This window comes from Nyctereutes procyonoides, unplaced genomic scaffold, assembly GCF_905146905.1.
Source record: "Nyctereutes procyonoides isolate TBG_1078 unplaced genomic scaffold, NYPRO_anot_genome, whole genome shotgun sequence".
In the NCBI taxonomy this organism is placed as follows: Eukaryota; Metazoa; Chordata; class Mammalia; order Carnivora; family Canidae; genus Nyctereutes; species Nyctereutes procyonoides.
Genome location: NW_026575135.1, coordinates 61,486,490 through 61,501,075, shown reverse-complemented (window position 1 = coordinate 61,501,075; position 14,586 = coordinate 61,486,490). Strand labels below are relative to the sequence as shown.

Here is a 14,586-nt window from a genome sequence, read left to right as displayed (position 1 = left end):
ATTTATTGACTTATTATTTCTTCTTTTTATATTGATGAGATGGATTTAGATGGAACTCTGGGGGTCCTCACTGCACGGGTCCTGGAGAAGCAGGTATCACTCCAAGTTGAACAGAGAGCAGGTGCTCTGATACAATGTGGCCCCGCAGGGTTCTACTTTCCCATCTAGTTTAAGTACAGTCTGAATCTTCATGCTTCCTTGTGTAGGAGGGAAAAAAAGATGTCCTTTTGTTGCAACTCGACTCAAGGAAACTTTGTAAAAATGTTACAGTGAGTAAGAATTAGTGAATTACTCCACTCAGGTATTTGGGATGTGGTTAGGCATTATTTCTGTTCATTCCTGTCCCTAATTATCTAGTTGTGTTAGCATTTTGATTTACAGAACGCTCTCTAGCCTATTCATTGTTAACATTAGAGTCTGCATATTTTTGTACATGAATTTTTAAAAGCACGTAAAAAAAAAGACTTGCAAAACAGTTGACCTATATAAAAAGCATTTAATATAGAGGACACAAGAGCATCTTTTATCAGGTAAAAGTCCCTATGACATATATCAGATTATATACTCATCAAATCTCTCTTTAACTGCAAAGAATTTCTGTTTGAATACAAAAAAACAAACTTCACACCGCATCGTCTTCAGACAAATCTTCAGTGTCATTCACTGTGGGGATCACAATTAATTCAGCAAAATAATGAATGATTGTGTTCAAAAGGAAACAGAAGATACGAAGTTTTCTAATTTAAAAATAGCACCATTGGAGGAAGAGGATAGGTCTTGTAAGTGCCAAGTCCTTAAACAAGTGATTTACCACAATTTATGTAAACTAAACACTGAGTGGTTGATGTTTTGAACTTTCCTGTGATCTAGGGTGAGACACAGAAGTGAAAAAACAAAGCAAAACAGTAACTTTGGAGAATCAAAAGACACACATGGGTGCAAGCTCGTGTGCACGCACACACACACACACACACACACACACACACACACACACACACAAATCCCTGCCAGAGTGTCTTCCTTGTTTTCTGCCTGTTTTATCACCAGTCAGCGACCTCAACCACAAAAGGAGTCTTCACGTCTATCTTGCCACTGTTGACGATGGAGCAGTCAGTGAGCGGACGGTCGTGCCCATCGGTTGCCTGAAGTTCTATGGAGTGGACCACAGTCTGGGGAGAGAAGAGCAGACCCCTGGTTCACTTCTCACCAGCAACTATGGCGATCACAAGGTGAAATCAATGGCCAGTCTGAAAGCCCAAGTGGGAAACCAGGTTTGTTTGTTTTTGGCATGATAACCAAAGTCATGCAAACCAACTATGGAAAACTTAAAATATTCAGGAAATGTATATATTACAGAATAAGATTATCCACTACCTTGCTACTGAAAGAACATTCTTTTAATTAACATATTTTAAAAATAACGATATTTTCATAAACACACAGCTCTAATAAAATGTATTCTTACCCAACTTTATATCCCAATGTAAGAGTTAACATGGACTATGAGTCAGTTTCAATTCTAAGGACCTGGGCTGACCCCCTTCAAAACGCAGATTTTGAAGTAGAGCTTGTTCTGGGTTTGCCCATTTTAAAGCTGACCCAAACTGGGTGCCTGGGTAGCTCAGTGGTTGAGCATCTGTCTTCAGCTCAGGTTGTGATCCCAGGATTCTGGGATTGAGTCCCACATCAGACTCTCTATACTCTGCCTCTCTGTGTCTCTCATGAATAAATAAATAAATTCCAATAGATAAATAAAGTTGACCCAAGCCATTAACCTAGAGGTGGAATTAGAGACTCTAACCCCACAGTGGTATGAAGGCCCTTTCTCTCCCTGGAAAGCGGCACAAGCCCATGTACCCCTTGTGCTTCACACTGAAGGAGGGAGGACTGGTCCAGGACTAGGAATGTTGACTTCAGATGGGTTTCCCAAACGGGGTTGAGACAAAAATAGCTACTAAGCATCTCATTGCCTTCACAGTGCCAGCCAAGTCAAACCTTGGCCTAACGCAGTGGTGACCCATTTGATTACCTGTGGAACATTTTAAAAAATGCTTTTTTATAGTTAAGATGGAAATTTCTATGTATATTTTCCCACAGTTTTTAAAAATGCTGATTTGGAGCATTCTGGAGGTTCTGACTCTAGAAGTCTGAGGTGAGCTCAAGAAAACTGTACCACTTACAAAGCAACCCAGATGATCTCTGAGTTGGAATTCAGGAGATTCTGGAAATTCCTTGAAATGCTTTGAATTTTTTTTTTTAGATTTATTTATTTATTCATGAGAGACACACAGAGAGAGGCAGAGACACAGGCAGAGGGAGAAGCAGGCTCCCTGAGGGGAGCCTGGTGAGGGACTTGATCCTGGGGATGACTACCTGAGCCAAAGGCAGACACTCAACCACTGAGCCACCCAGGATCCCTGAAATGCTTTAAAACACACACACACAGACCATTTTTTTTTCCCTCCTGGAGAGAAAGTCTATAGTTTTCATTAATTTCTCAAAGAAGTCTATGACTCATAAAATGTTAAGGACTGTTCCTCTGAGACCAGACAGCAGGTCCCCTAGGACACACCCCAGTGGGTGGAAGAAAGTTGGTAGAGTCAGGGCACTAAGACAGAAGATCTAGAGAGCAAGAAAAAAAGCCATGACCAGCAGAAGAAAACACATCACTCGCACTCTTCATTTCTCTTACAAGTTAGCACGACGTATTCAAAAATGCTCATTGCATGAATGTTTGAACCTGTTTACAAACTTCTTAAAATCCGGTTAGGCCCACTGGTCAAAATCGCAGCCTGGTGGAACACACACACCCTCACGTTTAGCTCCTTTCGAGAGCATCGGTCCTTCAGAGACTCGAGGAGCGCGGGAGTGTTTCTTTGGATTATGAATTGGACCCCTGTGATAGTCCTTGAGACATACCTGCAGGAATCTGAACTCCCTCTGGTAATTTTGGTTGCTCTCCTGACTGCATCTTTGAAGGTGACTTGTTTCTGTACTGAACCATGTGGTGCTCAAGGGTTTTTTTTTTAATATTTTATTTTTAATCATGGTAAGAAACCCATAACATAAAATGTACCACCTTATCTCTTCCTGAGTGTGCAGTGCCGTAGTCTTAAGTATATTCCCATTATTGTGCAACTCATCTGCAGAACTTTTTTTATCTTGCAAAACTGCAACTCTGTACCCACTGAACACCAACTCTCCATTTCTTCCTCCCCCAGGCCCCGGCAATCACCATTCTATTTCATTTTACATGCATCTGGATGTATCTGGATACCTCTTATAAGTGGAATCGTACAGTCTTTTGGGACTAGCTCATTTTACGCAACATAGTCAAGGTTCATCCATGTTGTAGCACATGACAGGATTTCCTTCCTTTACAATGTGGAATAATAATGTACGATAAGCACATATGGGGCCCGGGTTTTATATGGTTACATTAAAAAAGAGTTTTTATTTATATCCAGTAATGAGATATAAATGACACGCTCAGTTTTTTGGTGTCAGGTCTCCATCTTCTGCCTCAGTGCTCCTCAGATTTAAAATATCACACACAATTCACTTCTGAAGAGCCCAGTTGGCCTATAATGATGGATCTCTAACCCACACATTTTAAGAGAAAGATAAATCACTAAAAGGACTCTCACTTTATATAAAGCTTTAAATAAGAAATAATGAACATATCACATTACCATTCCATCAAGGACTTTTCCAAATACCACATGTTTGCCATCCAACCAGGTGGGCTTGGTCAAGGTGATAAAGAACTGAGAGCCGTTGGTGTCAGGCCCAGCGTTGGCCATGCTGACCCAACCAATGCCATAATGCTTCAGTTTGAAGTTTTCATCTGGAAACATCTCACCATAAATGCTTATACCTGGGTGAGACACAATGGAAAACAAAAAAAGAGGAGTTATCACCAGATGTTATATGAAAGTAAATTCTTCTAAGGGAGCCATAAGGTTTTAATAGAATCGGTTAACAGCACCCTCTAGGAGCTGGGGATGGGGACAAAATGGTCAAGCATAAGGAGAAAGAGAGGAAGTGGTAAAATTCACTCCTTTGGGAAGCAGGGCACCAGAGACTTGGATAAACACACAAAAGCCTTAAAGATGGCCTGTCCTCTGGCCTCAAAACAAGACTCCAACCCCGACCAAGCAAGTCAATGATTTCACTGAGAAATAAGAAGGAAGCAAAGGGCAGGATGACATCAAAAAGCCACTGGAAAGGTGGATGAGCCATCTTACTGGCTCCATGTCTGTCCTGGGTTTCAGGTCACTCCTCCCTAAGCACCCAACCCTGGTGCCATCAGCACTCAATGAAGACTGTTAGCTAATCCTCATTACCCTACAGAACAGGTATTCTCAATTGCATTTTAAATGAGGAAATAGCAGTGACAGAGCTTGGACACTGCACAGCAGAACGCCAAAGGCACGTGCCTTTCTGACACTAAAACTGCAGCTCTTTCCTGAGCCAGCATTCAAGCAAGGAAGGTCAGCCTGGACCTCATTCAGCACGACAACTTCCAGGCTCATCGGGTAGAGAGGGGGATGGCAACTGGAGCACCCGAGTGATCCGACCTTGAGCAGAAGAGCCGAACACGGGCATGGACTGGAGTTCCAGCACAGCATCAAGCAGAGCAGATCACATTTTCCCCATAAAACCAGAACACAGACCATGAGAGGTATCTACTCCACACCCTTAATACGTGTCATGGTGCCAAGCTGGCAATCCTCACTCAGTTGGACAGACCAGAAGTGGGTATCAATTTAGAGCTGATTGGTAGGCGACAGATGAGGTGACCTAGAAGGAACACTCTGCTCACAAAGAGGTCTAGTCTGGATTTAAGTGATCCAAAAGGTCCTACCTCCAAAACTCAGAGAATTTTAACTCAAGACATGTGTGCACACAATTGAACATATGTGCACGCGCACGCGCGCGCGCACACACACACACACACACACACACACGGCAGGAAAGGCAAAGAGAGAAAAGCCAGAAGAGAGGACACAGTAAAGCTCAGTCACTGTTCCTGTTGGGCACCAGGGCGGCAGAGTGGGATTCCAGTCTCAAGGGCACTGCTACTCAAGCTGCAGGCTTTTCCACCTGAGACCCAGCTCTATGGCAGCGGGGGAGGGAGGACTGCTTTCCTGGGCATCCTCCCCAACCCCACTGACCCAAGTAACCTAAACATGTTTCTCTGCTCCATTCTCCATCCCCATCCCCTGCAGCATTTTTGCAAGGACTAAAAATAATTCTCCTGAAGGCCCCGGCAGATCTAAGTGTTTAATGGTAGCCATTTTGTTATAAATAAGTCATGGCAATAAACATAAAATTAGCAGTAATGCCTGAAAACAGGCCTACGAGTTTCTTTAAAACATTAACAAGTTAAATGCATGAGAACGAGTATTTGCTGAATTAAAAATCTTAAACCTGAAGTAAACTGAAATTCTAGTGTAGTGAGAGACATCGTGTGTGTTCCGGAAAAGAAGTCACTAGAGTTCCAAGGGAAAACAGTCCAGAGAGGTGGGTGCGTGCCCCCAGTGAGGAACAATAAGCTCAGGAGTTTTTTGATGTTCCATAAATGTAATTATTTGTGCTTCACAGAACTCTAGCTTTGCTTATAAAAATGTATCATTTTGACAACTCATGATTTATTATTATTATTATTATTATTATTATTATTATAGGAAAGCTGACCCAAAAAAATGGAAGAATTTGGAACAAAAGGGGTAAATCCACCTGCAAGCCTGCCCCCTCAACTCAAGTCTCGCCCACGGGGAATGCTGCCCCCAGGCCTCCGCCGCCACAACCACGGCCCTAGCTGGCTGCCTCCCTGGTGTGCGCACACTTCCACATCCTCCCTTTCCTTCTGGGGACGGGCATCTTTCTCTTCTGCCGCCTACCCGGAGTCTAGCAGTTTAATAACTGCTGAACAGTCTCCTGCAGGAATGTATCTCCACTGTGGAAAGGTAATGAGCCAAAGCAATATGGTTTCAACTTGGAAGGCCACGAGCATTCGTCCCTGTGACTAGATTTTGGGTGATGAGCCCCCCTTCCTGAACCCTGTCCTTCTGAAGAATTCATTTGGGGGTCCCGAGGAATTCGTTTCTTACATCTGGGAATTCAATTCAGGGACTTGATCTTGGGTTTTGGTTTGGTGAGCAGGAAACGAGAAATAGAAAAGGCATGGTTACCGCCAGTGCCGTCTCCACTGGTGATGTCTCCTCCTTGAATCATGAAATCTTTGATGACACGATGAAATCTGCTTCCCTTATAGCTGTATCCTTTCTAAAGAGATCATGGCAATTGAATATATGAGTAGAGAGAACCCATACTGCAAGATGAACCCCAGTATTAATCTGGACGTGACAAATGAGAAAATGACACGGACTAGCTACAGAATTAGTAAATCCTCTGCAAGGATTTACTGGTAGAAATGCATCACTGATGGACCCCAAATAAAGAAAGAAGTCAACCATGGAAGTAGAGCAGTACTTCCATATGAATGGAAGTGAAATGAGAGCAATCTGTATTTTCACATGCTGTTGGTTCCTCTCAATTTCTACAACCCCAAGGACACTGAGTGACCAAAGAGTGAAATTTTGTAGGAAAATAAAATATTGTAAGATGTCTCGGGCTCATTGGACCTGCTAAATCAACACTTATTTTCCCAGAAGACATCTTTCCATGGGGCTTACACAAAGGAAGACTCCCTTTTGTGCTAAGGGATCGAAAACTGAGACATACCTCCCCTGTTGCCAGAGCGACAAAATTTTCCACGGTCTTAGGCACAACCTTTCCAAAGAGGCCAATCACAATTCGGCCAACATCTTTGTCTCCGATCCTCACATCGAAGAAGACCTGTGAGTGGGTGAATGGCAGAGCAGAGGGTTACGGTGGGGAGCGCCACGACCACAGGGGAAGCGAAAGGTAAAATCTGAGAATACATTGGGGCGAAAAGCCCTGCGCACCCGCCCCAGCAGCTTATAAAGGAGCTCGAAATCCATCATGTGGGTGCTTTCCACCTGTAAAAATGCTCGTTCCACAAACATATAGTGGGCACCACCTCTGGGCCAGGCACCGGGTTTGAAGTTTGACCCGGCATGCCGGAATCAGCCAGTGAGGCCTCTGCAAACTCCAGGACCCGGCACGGCCCCCCCGGGGCACTGCGGCTACCTCCTGGTTGCCAGCTTTGTGCTCCTCTGAAAGGTGATGCTCTGGATCCTGGCAGCAGAGAACCACTGCTGAGGCAAGAAGCAAGAAGTACTTTCACCATCCAGATTTTTTTTTGGGGGGGGGAAGGGAGGACTTCGAACAGTGTCCAGTTCCCAGGGCACTCTCCATAGACCTCCGCTGTCAAGAGAACTCAAGACGTCAAGAGGCACAGCGAGTCCTCCGAAAGGCCTGCCCCTCACTTCGGAGCCCTGGAAGGCACCAGGTCCCCAGCCTGGTGCAGACCCCCGACAAAGCCATTTACCCTGCAACCTCAGATGCCCCACTCAGCCCTCATGCTCCCCAAAGTCACACGGGGATACTGTGTTATTCTCCCTGCGGCACATTTTAGAATAGATGAAAGAAGACACGTACCCAGAAGTGAGTGGGGGCACTTTTTGTGCAGATGAACCTCACAAGTTTGCTTGAACTATTTTTTTTAAAAAACAGTTTCATCCAAAAAGAAATTTATCTACGTCTTGCTTCACCAATCACCATGTTAGGATGAGTAGAATGCTTGAAAAGGCTACGGAGTCGAAGGGCATTCTTTAGCGAGTTTAGATTATAGGAACCAATTTACTGTTTGAAAGGGGGGGGGAAAGACATTCAAGAGATGACTTTAAAAAATATAAGAAGGGTTGTCAAAGAAAAAAGATGTCTTACAGTTGAGAAAAATCATGAAGTAAAGACTGTCAAGCTTTAGTTCAAGACAAGAGCTTCTGCCAATACATCAGCACGTCTGTCATGGGGTGATGTGATATTTAGTGTTCCATGTGGCATTTTAGAATTTTTACATGGCCACAGCAACCAAAATTGGATTATTATTTATACGGCAGAACTTTATAGAATGCATAGAAGACTGTGCCCTTGAGATGAGCAGGGTGCTTGAGGAGAACAACAGCATGGCTCGGGGACAGGAAGCAGCAGGAACACCCCAGGAGCCTGGTGGCGCTGAGCTGGTGTCACAGAGAAGCAGTTTCTCCAAAGGGATTCCCAAGCCAAGGAGTGAATTCAGTAACAGGCAAAAGGGAAGCAGCACCAGGAGAAGAATCAAGGACAGAATCTTAAAGGAACACCATGCAAGACACTAGAAAAGCCTGTGCCAGACTTTGAAAATACAGATGAGAAAATAAAGCCGGTGTGTGTTTAGACAGCAAGGAGCATGTAAAGCGTGGGAGAGTAGCAGAAGAAGAGGAAGAAAAGGAGCCTGTTACCCCGCAAAACTCTTCAATAAAAATCTGCCTTGCTGACATGCAGCCTAGTGCACATACTAATATGGCTTTTTTCCAAAGTGCAGTGTCCTTCCACTTCATGACTGACAACAAGAAAATACAGCAGACTTTTCCTGACTCCAGCGGAAATGATAAAATCAAAGCTTCCACAGACCACAGGTACACAAGAACACTGCATCCCCAGGCCTGGAGGGATGCTAAGGGTGAGGAAAAGCTTCTGGGGGGAGGTGTGATGCAAAGCAGGCCTGCAGGGAGGGGAGTGGCCTCCAGGGACAAGAATGGGAATAAGCCCCCCCCCCCCCCCCAGTGATTCAGTGATTCACCAAGGATTCCCACCAGGGAGAGTGAAAGCCAACACTGCAGTCCACAGCTGCTGCTGACTGGGCTGTGATTTGAACTGCATATGGCTCTCTCAGTCCAGGCAGGGAACCCCCTAAGGGGTAGAAATGGTGTTCTGAGATCCCCAGTGCCTGGCACTGCTTGGGCTCAAGTAGATACTCAAAAAAATGGTGAGTGGTTCAATGCGAAGTGATGCTACATGAGGACCAGGGCACACACCCCTGGACAGATGAAATGTTATGGTCAGGGGTGATGATTATCTGTGGGGATCAGGGTGGGCTTCCTAGCAGAGGTGGTCAGGGGATTCCACACTGCACTTCAGGAGCAAGCTGAGTCATTTTTCTTTTCCCTTGAGGGCTGCCTTTGGAAGTCATTTGAAAATTATGTGTCACTGGAGGTAGGGAGAAGAGAGAAGAGGAAACAGGCACTCACACAGCCTGATCCTAACCCCTATAAGTTTGATCCTGCTTCCATTTCCAGAGCAGCTAGGGCAGACACCAACCAAATACATGAGCAAACTGTTCCCCACCCCCCAAGCCCCCCAGGCCCCCCCTACCCCACCACTAACTGGCTAGGGGACCTTGGGCGAGTTAATTCAGCTCTAAGCTCCTGTTCCTCATCTGTTCGACAGATGACCCTTCCTTTCAGGGCTGCAGTTTCACGGGAGCATTAACAAGGTAACATAAACAACAGTAACAAATGACCTCTTAAATCACGGCTAAGCACTTTACCTGCTTTATCACATCTAATATGCAAAAACATTCCTAGGTAGATATTATCACTGTCTCCACTTACAGAGGATGAAATGGAACTTCACACATTAATCACTGCCCAGGGGCACCAGGCTGTAGCCACATGGCCACTCCATGCTGTAGAAAGTGCCAGCAAGTTGGGCCCTGAGTGCAGCTGGAAAGGTGCACTCACAGCACTCACAGTCACGGTGCCTGACCTTGCACAGGACCCATGGCATGTGCTGACAAGCGCAGGGCTGCGAACGCCAGCAGGTGGATCTGGAGACCAGTGAGCCAGAGCATGGACCTGAGTCTCCTGGGCTGGGCCCCGCAGGCAGCTGAGGTGGGAGCCGCTGAGCGCCGCTGAAGCCCCATGGGGGACCGCCCAGCACACCTCTCTCAGTACAGAGTCCTATTTTTAAATGAAATGAGAGGAAAAAGAAAGGACGATGGGGAAAACATTAAGGCAATGGCCAGTTTATCTACTTTTCCGAACTCAAGAGAAATAATTGTTAAAATCTCTATTTTCCTGTAGATTTAGTTGTTTTAATAAGTCCACTGAAAAAGTCCTTCAACAGGGTCAAATCTGCAGAAGACTTGTCTACACAGTGAGCTTTTAGAACTTGAGAAATTTGGTAGCAAAGGAACAGAGACACATTACTGAGAGTAGAGTGCAGGAAAACTTAAGTGACAGCACCCTAGCCTAGGAGCAGAGATGTTCCACCCCTCCCCTCCTGCAACCACCAGCTTCTTCCCCTCTTGGCACCCCATTCTAGATGATCCCAGCCAGGGCTACACACAGATCCACACAGATGGTGATGGACTTGATCTGGGGTGGGTCTCTGCACTGGGAGGTTTAAAAGCTTCCCTAGTGATATCTGTTCTCAGGTATCTCAGGGGATATATTCACACTTAGAAATTATTCATGTTCATCTGAAACTCACACCTACCCGGGAATCTTCTGTTTTATCTGGCAATTCTACTTTGTTTCTCTCACCCCCATCTAAAACATCAGCAAGTCCTGTTAGTTACACTATTTCACATCCCCCCCCCCCCCCCACGATTCCCCATTTCCAAAGTTACCACTCAAATCCAGGCCACCACCATCTGGACTCTAACATGCAGCCTGAACGCTCTAACTGCCCTTAGACTAAGACCTGGAATTCCAAGATTAACCTTCTCCAAACCCACTTCTAACTGTGGCCTTCAAGGCCCTCCACGATTTTGCTGCTGATCACGCTTCCAGTCTTACCTCAAGATGCTCCCCTCTCTCTACCCTCTGAACTCTCCTGGCTTTCCTGGCCAGAGGCCTTTGCACCTGCAGCTCCCTTCCCTTCCAAGTGTTTGCCAGACTGGTTTTTCTTACCTCCAGGTGTTTTTAAATTGTCACCCAGTCTACAGAAGGGTTTACAGTAGTCTCCACCCCCTCGCCCATGGTTTCCATTTTCCCAAGGTTCAGTTATTCACCTCAACCGTATTCCAGAAGTAGATGGTTCTCCTTTCGAGCTGAGCTGCGGTCAGGAAATGAGTAGGAGCCTAACATCTGCCTACACAGTCACCTCCCTTCACCTTATCAGGCGCTTTATCATTTCCCATCCTCGCAAGAAGAAAGATGAGCGCAATAAGGTATTTGGAAAAAGACAACATTCACATAACTTCTCACACTATATTGTTATCATTGTTCTAGTTTATTATCAGTTAGGGTTGTTCATCTCCTACTGTGCCTAATTATTAAATTAAACTTTCTGATAGGTATGTACGTATAGGGAAAAGTGTAGTATAGGGGTTCCGTACTATCCTGGTTTCAGAATTCAAGGGGGGTTTTGGAGCTTATCCCCTGCAGACAGGAGGGGACTACTATGTTTTATCATTTTATGAATTTTATGCTTATGATTGTATATTGAAAGACCCAAATTGTATCTGCAGACTGAAAGACTCCCCCTCCCCACCCATTCCGCTCTGTGGCCTTGGACAAGCCATTTCTCAAAACCAGATAAGCCCAAAGTATCAAGGGGCTGGGAGGAGACTCAGTGTTCCAAACAATGGGCCTAAGTTTCTCTCTGACACACACATACACCTGCAGCATGGTATGGCCTTTCTGTTCATTCTTTGGCTACATCACATGTTGGGGGGACCTTCCCCTCCACAAGCCTCCCAGCCCCCATGTCAGGTGAGGTCTGTGGTAAGAAGATGTAAGCACTCTACTTCTGGTTCAACAGTATCTTTCCCGCTGGCAAACATCGGAGAACGTATTATCAAAACAACTTGCAGCTGCTCCTCCTTCCAGATTCCAAGACCCTGCTGCCAGGGGGTTTTTCTAGAAGTGGTGATTAGGGGCACCCAATCATTCCCCCCCACCCTTCCTTCCTCCCTGGCTCTGTCTCTCTCCACACCCTCCCATTATCTTCTAACCTGAGTAACACGCAGGATAAAGCACCGAAGGTGGAGAGACTTAGTCCAAGGCAGATGTCCCACCCGCCTGGCCTTCCCTATGGCGATGGAAAGCCTGGTGGGCCCAGCACCTTCCCAGGCTCCGGGTCCGCGCCTCGAGCGTCCGAGGCACCTCCCCCCCCCCACCCCGCCAGCGCGCACACCCTCCCCCACCCCCCCCACCCACCCCCCGCCAGTGCGCACACCCTCCCCACCCCCACCCCGCCAGTGCGCACACCCTCCCCACCCCCCACCCCGCCAGCGCGCACACCCTCCCCACCCACCCCCCCAGCGCGCACACCCTCCCCACCCCCCCACCCCCACCCCCGCCAGCGCGCACACCCTCCCCACCCCCCCACCCCCACCCCCGCCAGCGCGCACACCCTCCCCACCCCCCCCAGCGCGCACACCCTCCCCACTCCCACTACCCCCCCCAGGCCCCGCAGGGCTCCCGAAGCCCGCCGGCTGCCCCAGGACAGAGGCGCGACCCGGGGTCCCCGCGGCCGGTGGCAGCGGCGCCCCCTGCACCCCAGCGGCTCCGAGCGAGTCTCTTCCGCGCCCCCCTCCCCCTTCCTGCTTCTATTCCCGAGTCCTCGCCAGGCCGAAGGAAGTACTCGGGCCGCCTCCTTCCTGGGGAAGAGCCCGCAGGCTCCGGAAGCCCCCCCCCCCCCGCTGTCACGTCGGACCCCGGCCCGACACGAAGTTCCACAGGCTCAGCCCGCTCCCCCAGGCCTCCCCGGGCAGCGCCCCCGCCCCCGCCCCCGCGGCCCCCGGCGTCCCCTGGGCCGGGAAGCAGCCCCCACGCCGAGGACCCAGTGCCCAAGGCCCCCCGGCCCCGGCCGCCCACCAGGCACCTTGGCGGTCACGGTGGGGCCTCGCCTGCTGACGCCCGAGGACCCCGCGGCAGGCGCGAGCGCGCCGAGCCCCACGCAGAGCGCCAGAGGCAGCAGCAGCCGGCGACCCGGGCCCATGGCGAGCGGCGGCGGCGGCGGCGGCGGCGGCGGCGGCGGCGGGGGGGTGGGGGCGGCGGCTCGGCTGCCACCGCGGCCTCCGGGACCGTGCGCGGGACTCCGGCGCCGCCGCGCCTGCGCGCTCCCGGCGTGGCGTGGGGTGGGGTGGGGTGGGGTGGGGGTGCAGGGGAGGGGACGGGGCGGTCCGGTCCGGCGGCCCGGAACCGGGGCGCGCTCCTCCCAAGCTCAGCCCTGCGGCCCGCGGAGGGCGCGGCCCGGGCCGACCGCCGCTGCCGAGGCCGAGCCGGGGCCGGGACCCGCGGAGACGCGGAGCCTCGGCGCGCCCGGAGCGGGGTGCGCGCTGGGCATCTCCGGGCGCCTCCCGCGTGGGCGCCTCCCGCGTGGGCGCCTCCCGCGTGGGCGCCGGGGCAAGCTGGCCGAACGCTCGGGACTCCGCGCTCCGAGTCCCCCCGGCCTGCTGGGTCCCACACCAGGCTCCCTCCCTGGAGGGGCCCCGCAGCACCTGCCGGGGTCGCGGGGACCCGGGTTCCCTTAACGCTCTATCTAGCCTCGAGGTGTGGACGCCTCTCAGAGCCTTGGGAGCCTGGATCGGGTGCCTGGAGGATTCCGTGTGGCGAGGGGCCCTTCAGGGAGAGGATTCCAGTTGGAGATGCAGTTTTACAAGGATCGGGTTTAGGAAGATTATTTAATGACCTGGCAAGAGCTCGTTCTATTTTTAAATGCAAAGTTCAGTTTGCGAAATCACGTAGAAATTCTGATCTCAACTGGGGAAATAAGTATGTAGAGGCGTTTTTAAAATGCAAGGGAACGCATCAAAGCATCGACAGTAGCTATGGCGATAGAATTACGGATTTTTGCTATCTTTGTAATTTTATGACTTCCAGGTGTTCTATAATAAGCGTGCAGGTATTTTGTAATCAGAAAAACGTTATTTTAAACCTCGGTGTTTTCTGAATTAAGACTTCAAAAAACTTTTTAATTTTAGAGCACGAGCTCCAAAATTAGCTACAAATTAGTATTAGTATTCTCTTCGTTTTCTGAGTGGCTGCCAGGACATTCAAGGCAACATTTTCCTTGGGTAAGAAGATAGGATTTCTACCTGTAAGTGTAGATCTAAAATTATACTGGGACCATTTAAAAAAAAAAAAAGATTTTATTTATTTATTTATTTATTTATTTGAAAGAGAGTAGAGACAGAGAATGAGTAGGGAGGGGGCAGAGGGAGAGGGAGAAGCAGACTCCCCACCGAGCAAGAAGCCCAACCCCTCCTAGATAGGAGGACCCCAAGATCATGACCTGAGCCAAAGGCAGAGGCTCACCTGACTCAGCCACGCAGGTATCCCGGAACCATTTCTTATATGTAAAAGGAACGACTACCATTTTGGAGAAGCCGTTTGACATTTTCAAACTACTTTGATAATTCAGTCCAGTGAAATATGTAAAGGCTAAAGGCTTTCCTCATAGCCTCCCACCTCTAATTTTTAAAAAAAGAGTCTTCTGGGGCAGCTGGGAGCCCAGTGGGGCGGGGAGTGGGGGAGTGGGATGGGAAGGGGGCGCTCGCTCAGCAGTTTTGCGCTGCCTTCAGCCCAGGGCCTGATCCTGGAGAACAGGGATCAAGTCCCACATCAGGCTCCCTGCGTGGAACCTGCTTCTCCCTCTGCCTGTGTC

The 14,586-nt window shown here is 48.9% G+C and overlaps 1 protein-coding gene across 1 annotated transcript; it reads right to left on the bottom strand.

Moving 5' to 3' along the window:
* Nucleotides 1-476: 476 nt before the first annotated feature.
* On the bottom strand, nucleotides 477-12,959 carry PPIC (peptidylprolyl isomerase C). The gene is made up of 5 exons (XM_055302566.1): nucleotides 12,802-12,959; nucleotides 6,751-6,864; nucleotides 6,198-6,291; nucleotides 3,693-3,877; nucleotides 477-1,169 (listed from the first exon to the last, which is right to left on the bottom strand). The coding sequence occupies exons 1-5, from the start codon at nucleotides 12,916-12,918 to the stop codon at nucleotides 1,041-1,043; spliced, it is 639 nt and encodes a 212-aa protein (XP_055158541.1). The 5' UTR covers nucleotides 12,919-12,959; the 3' UTR covers nucleotides 477-1,040.
* Nucleotides 12,960-14,586: the final 1,627 nt, after the last annotated feature.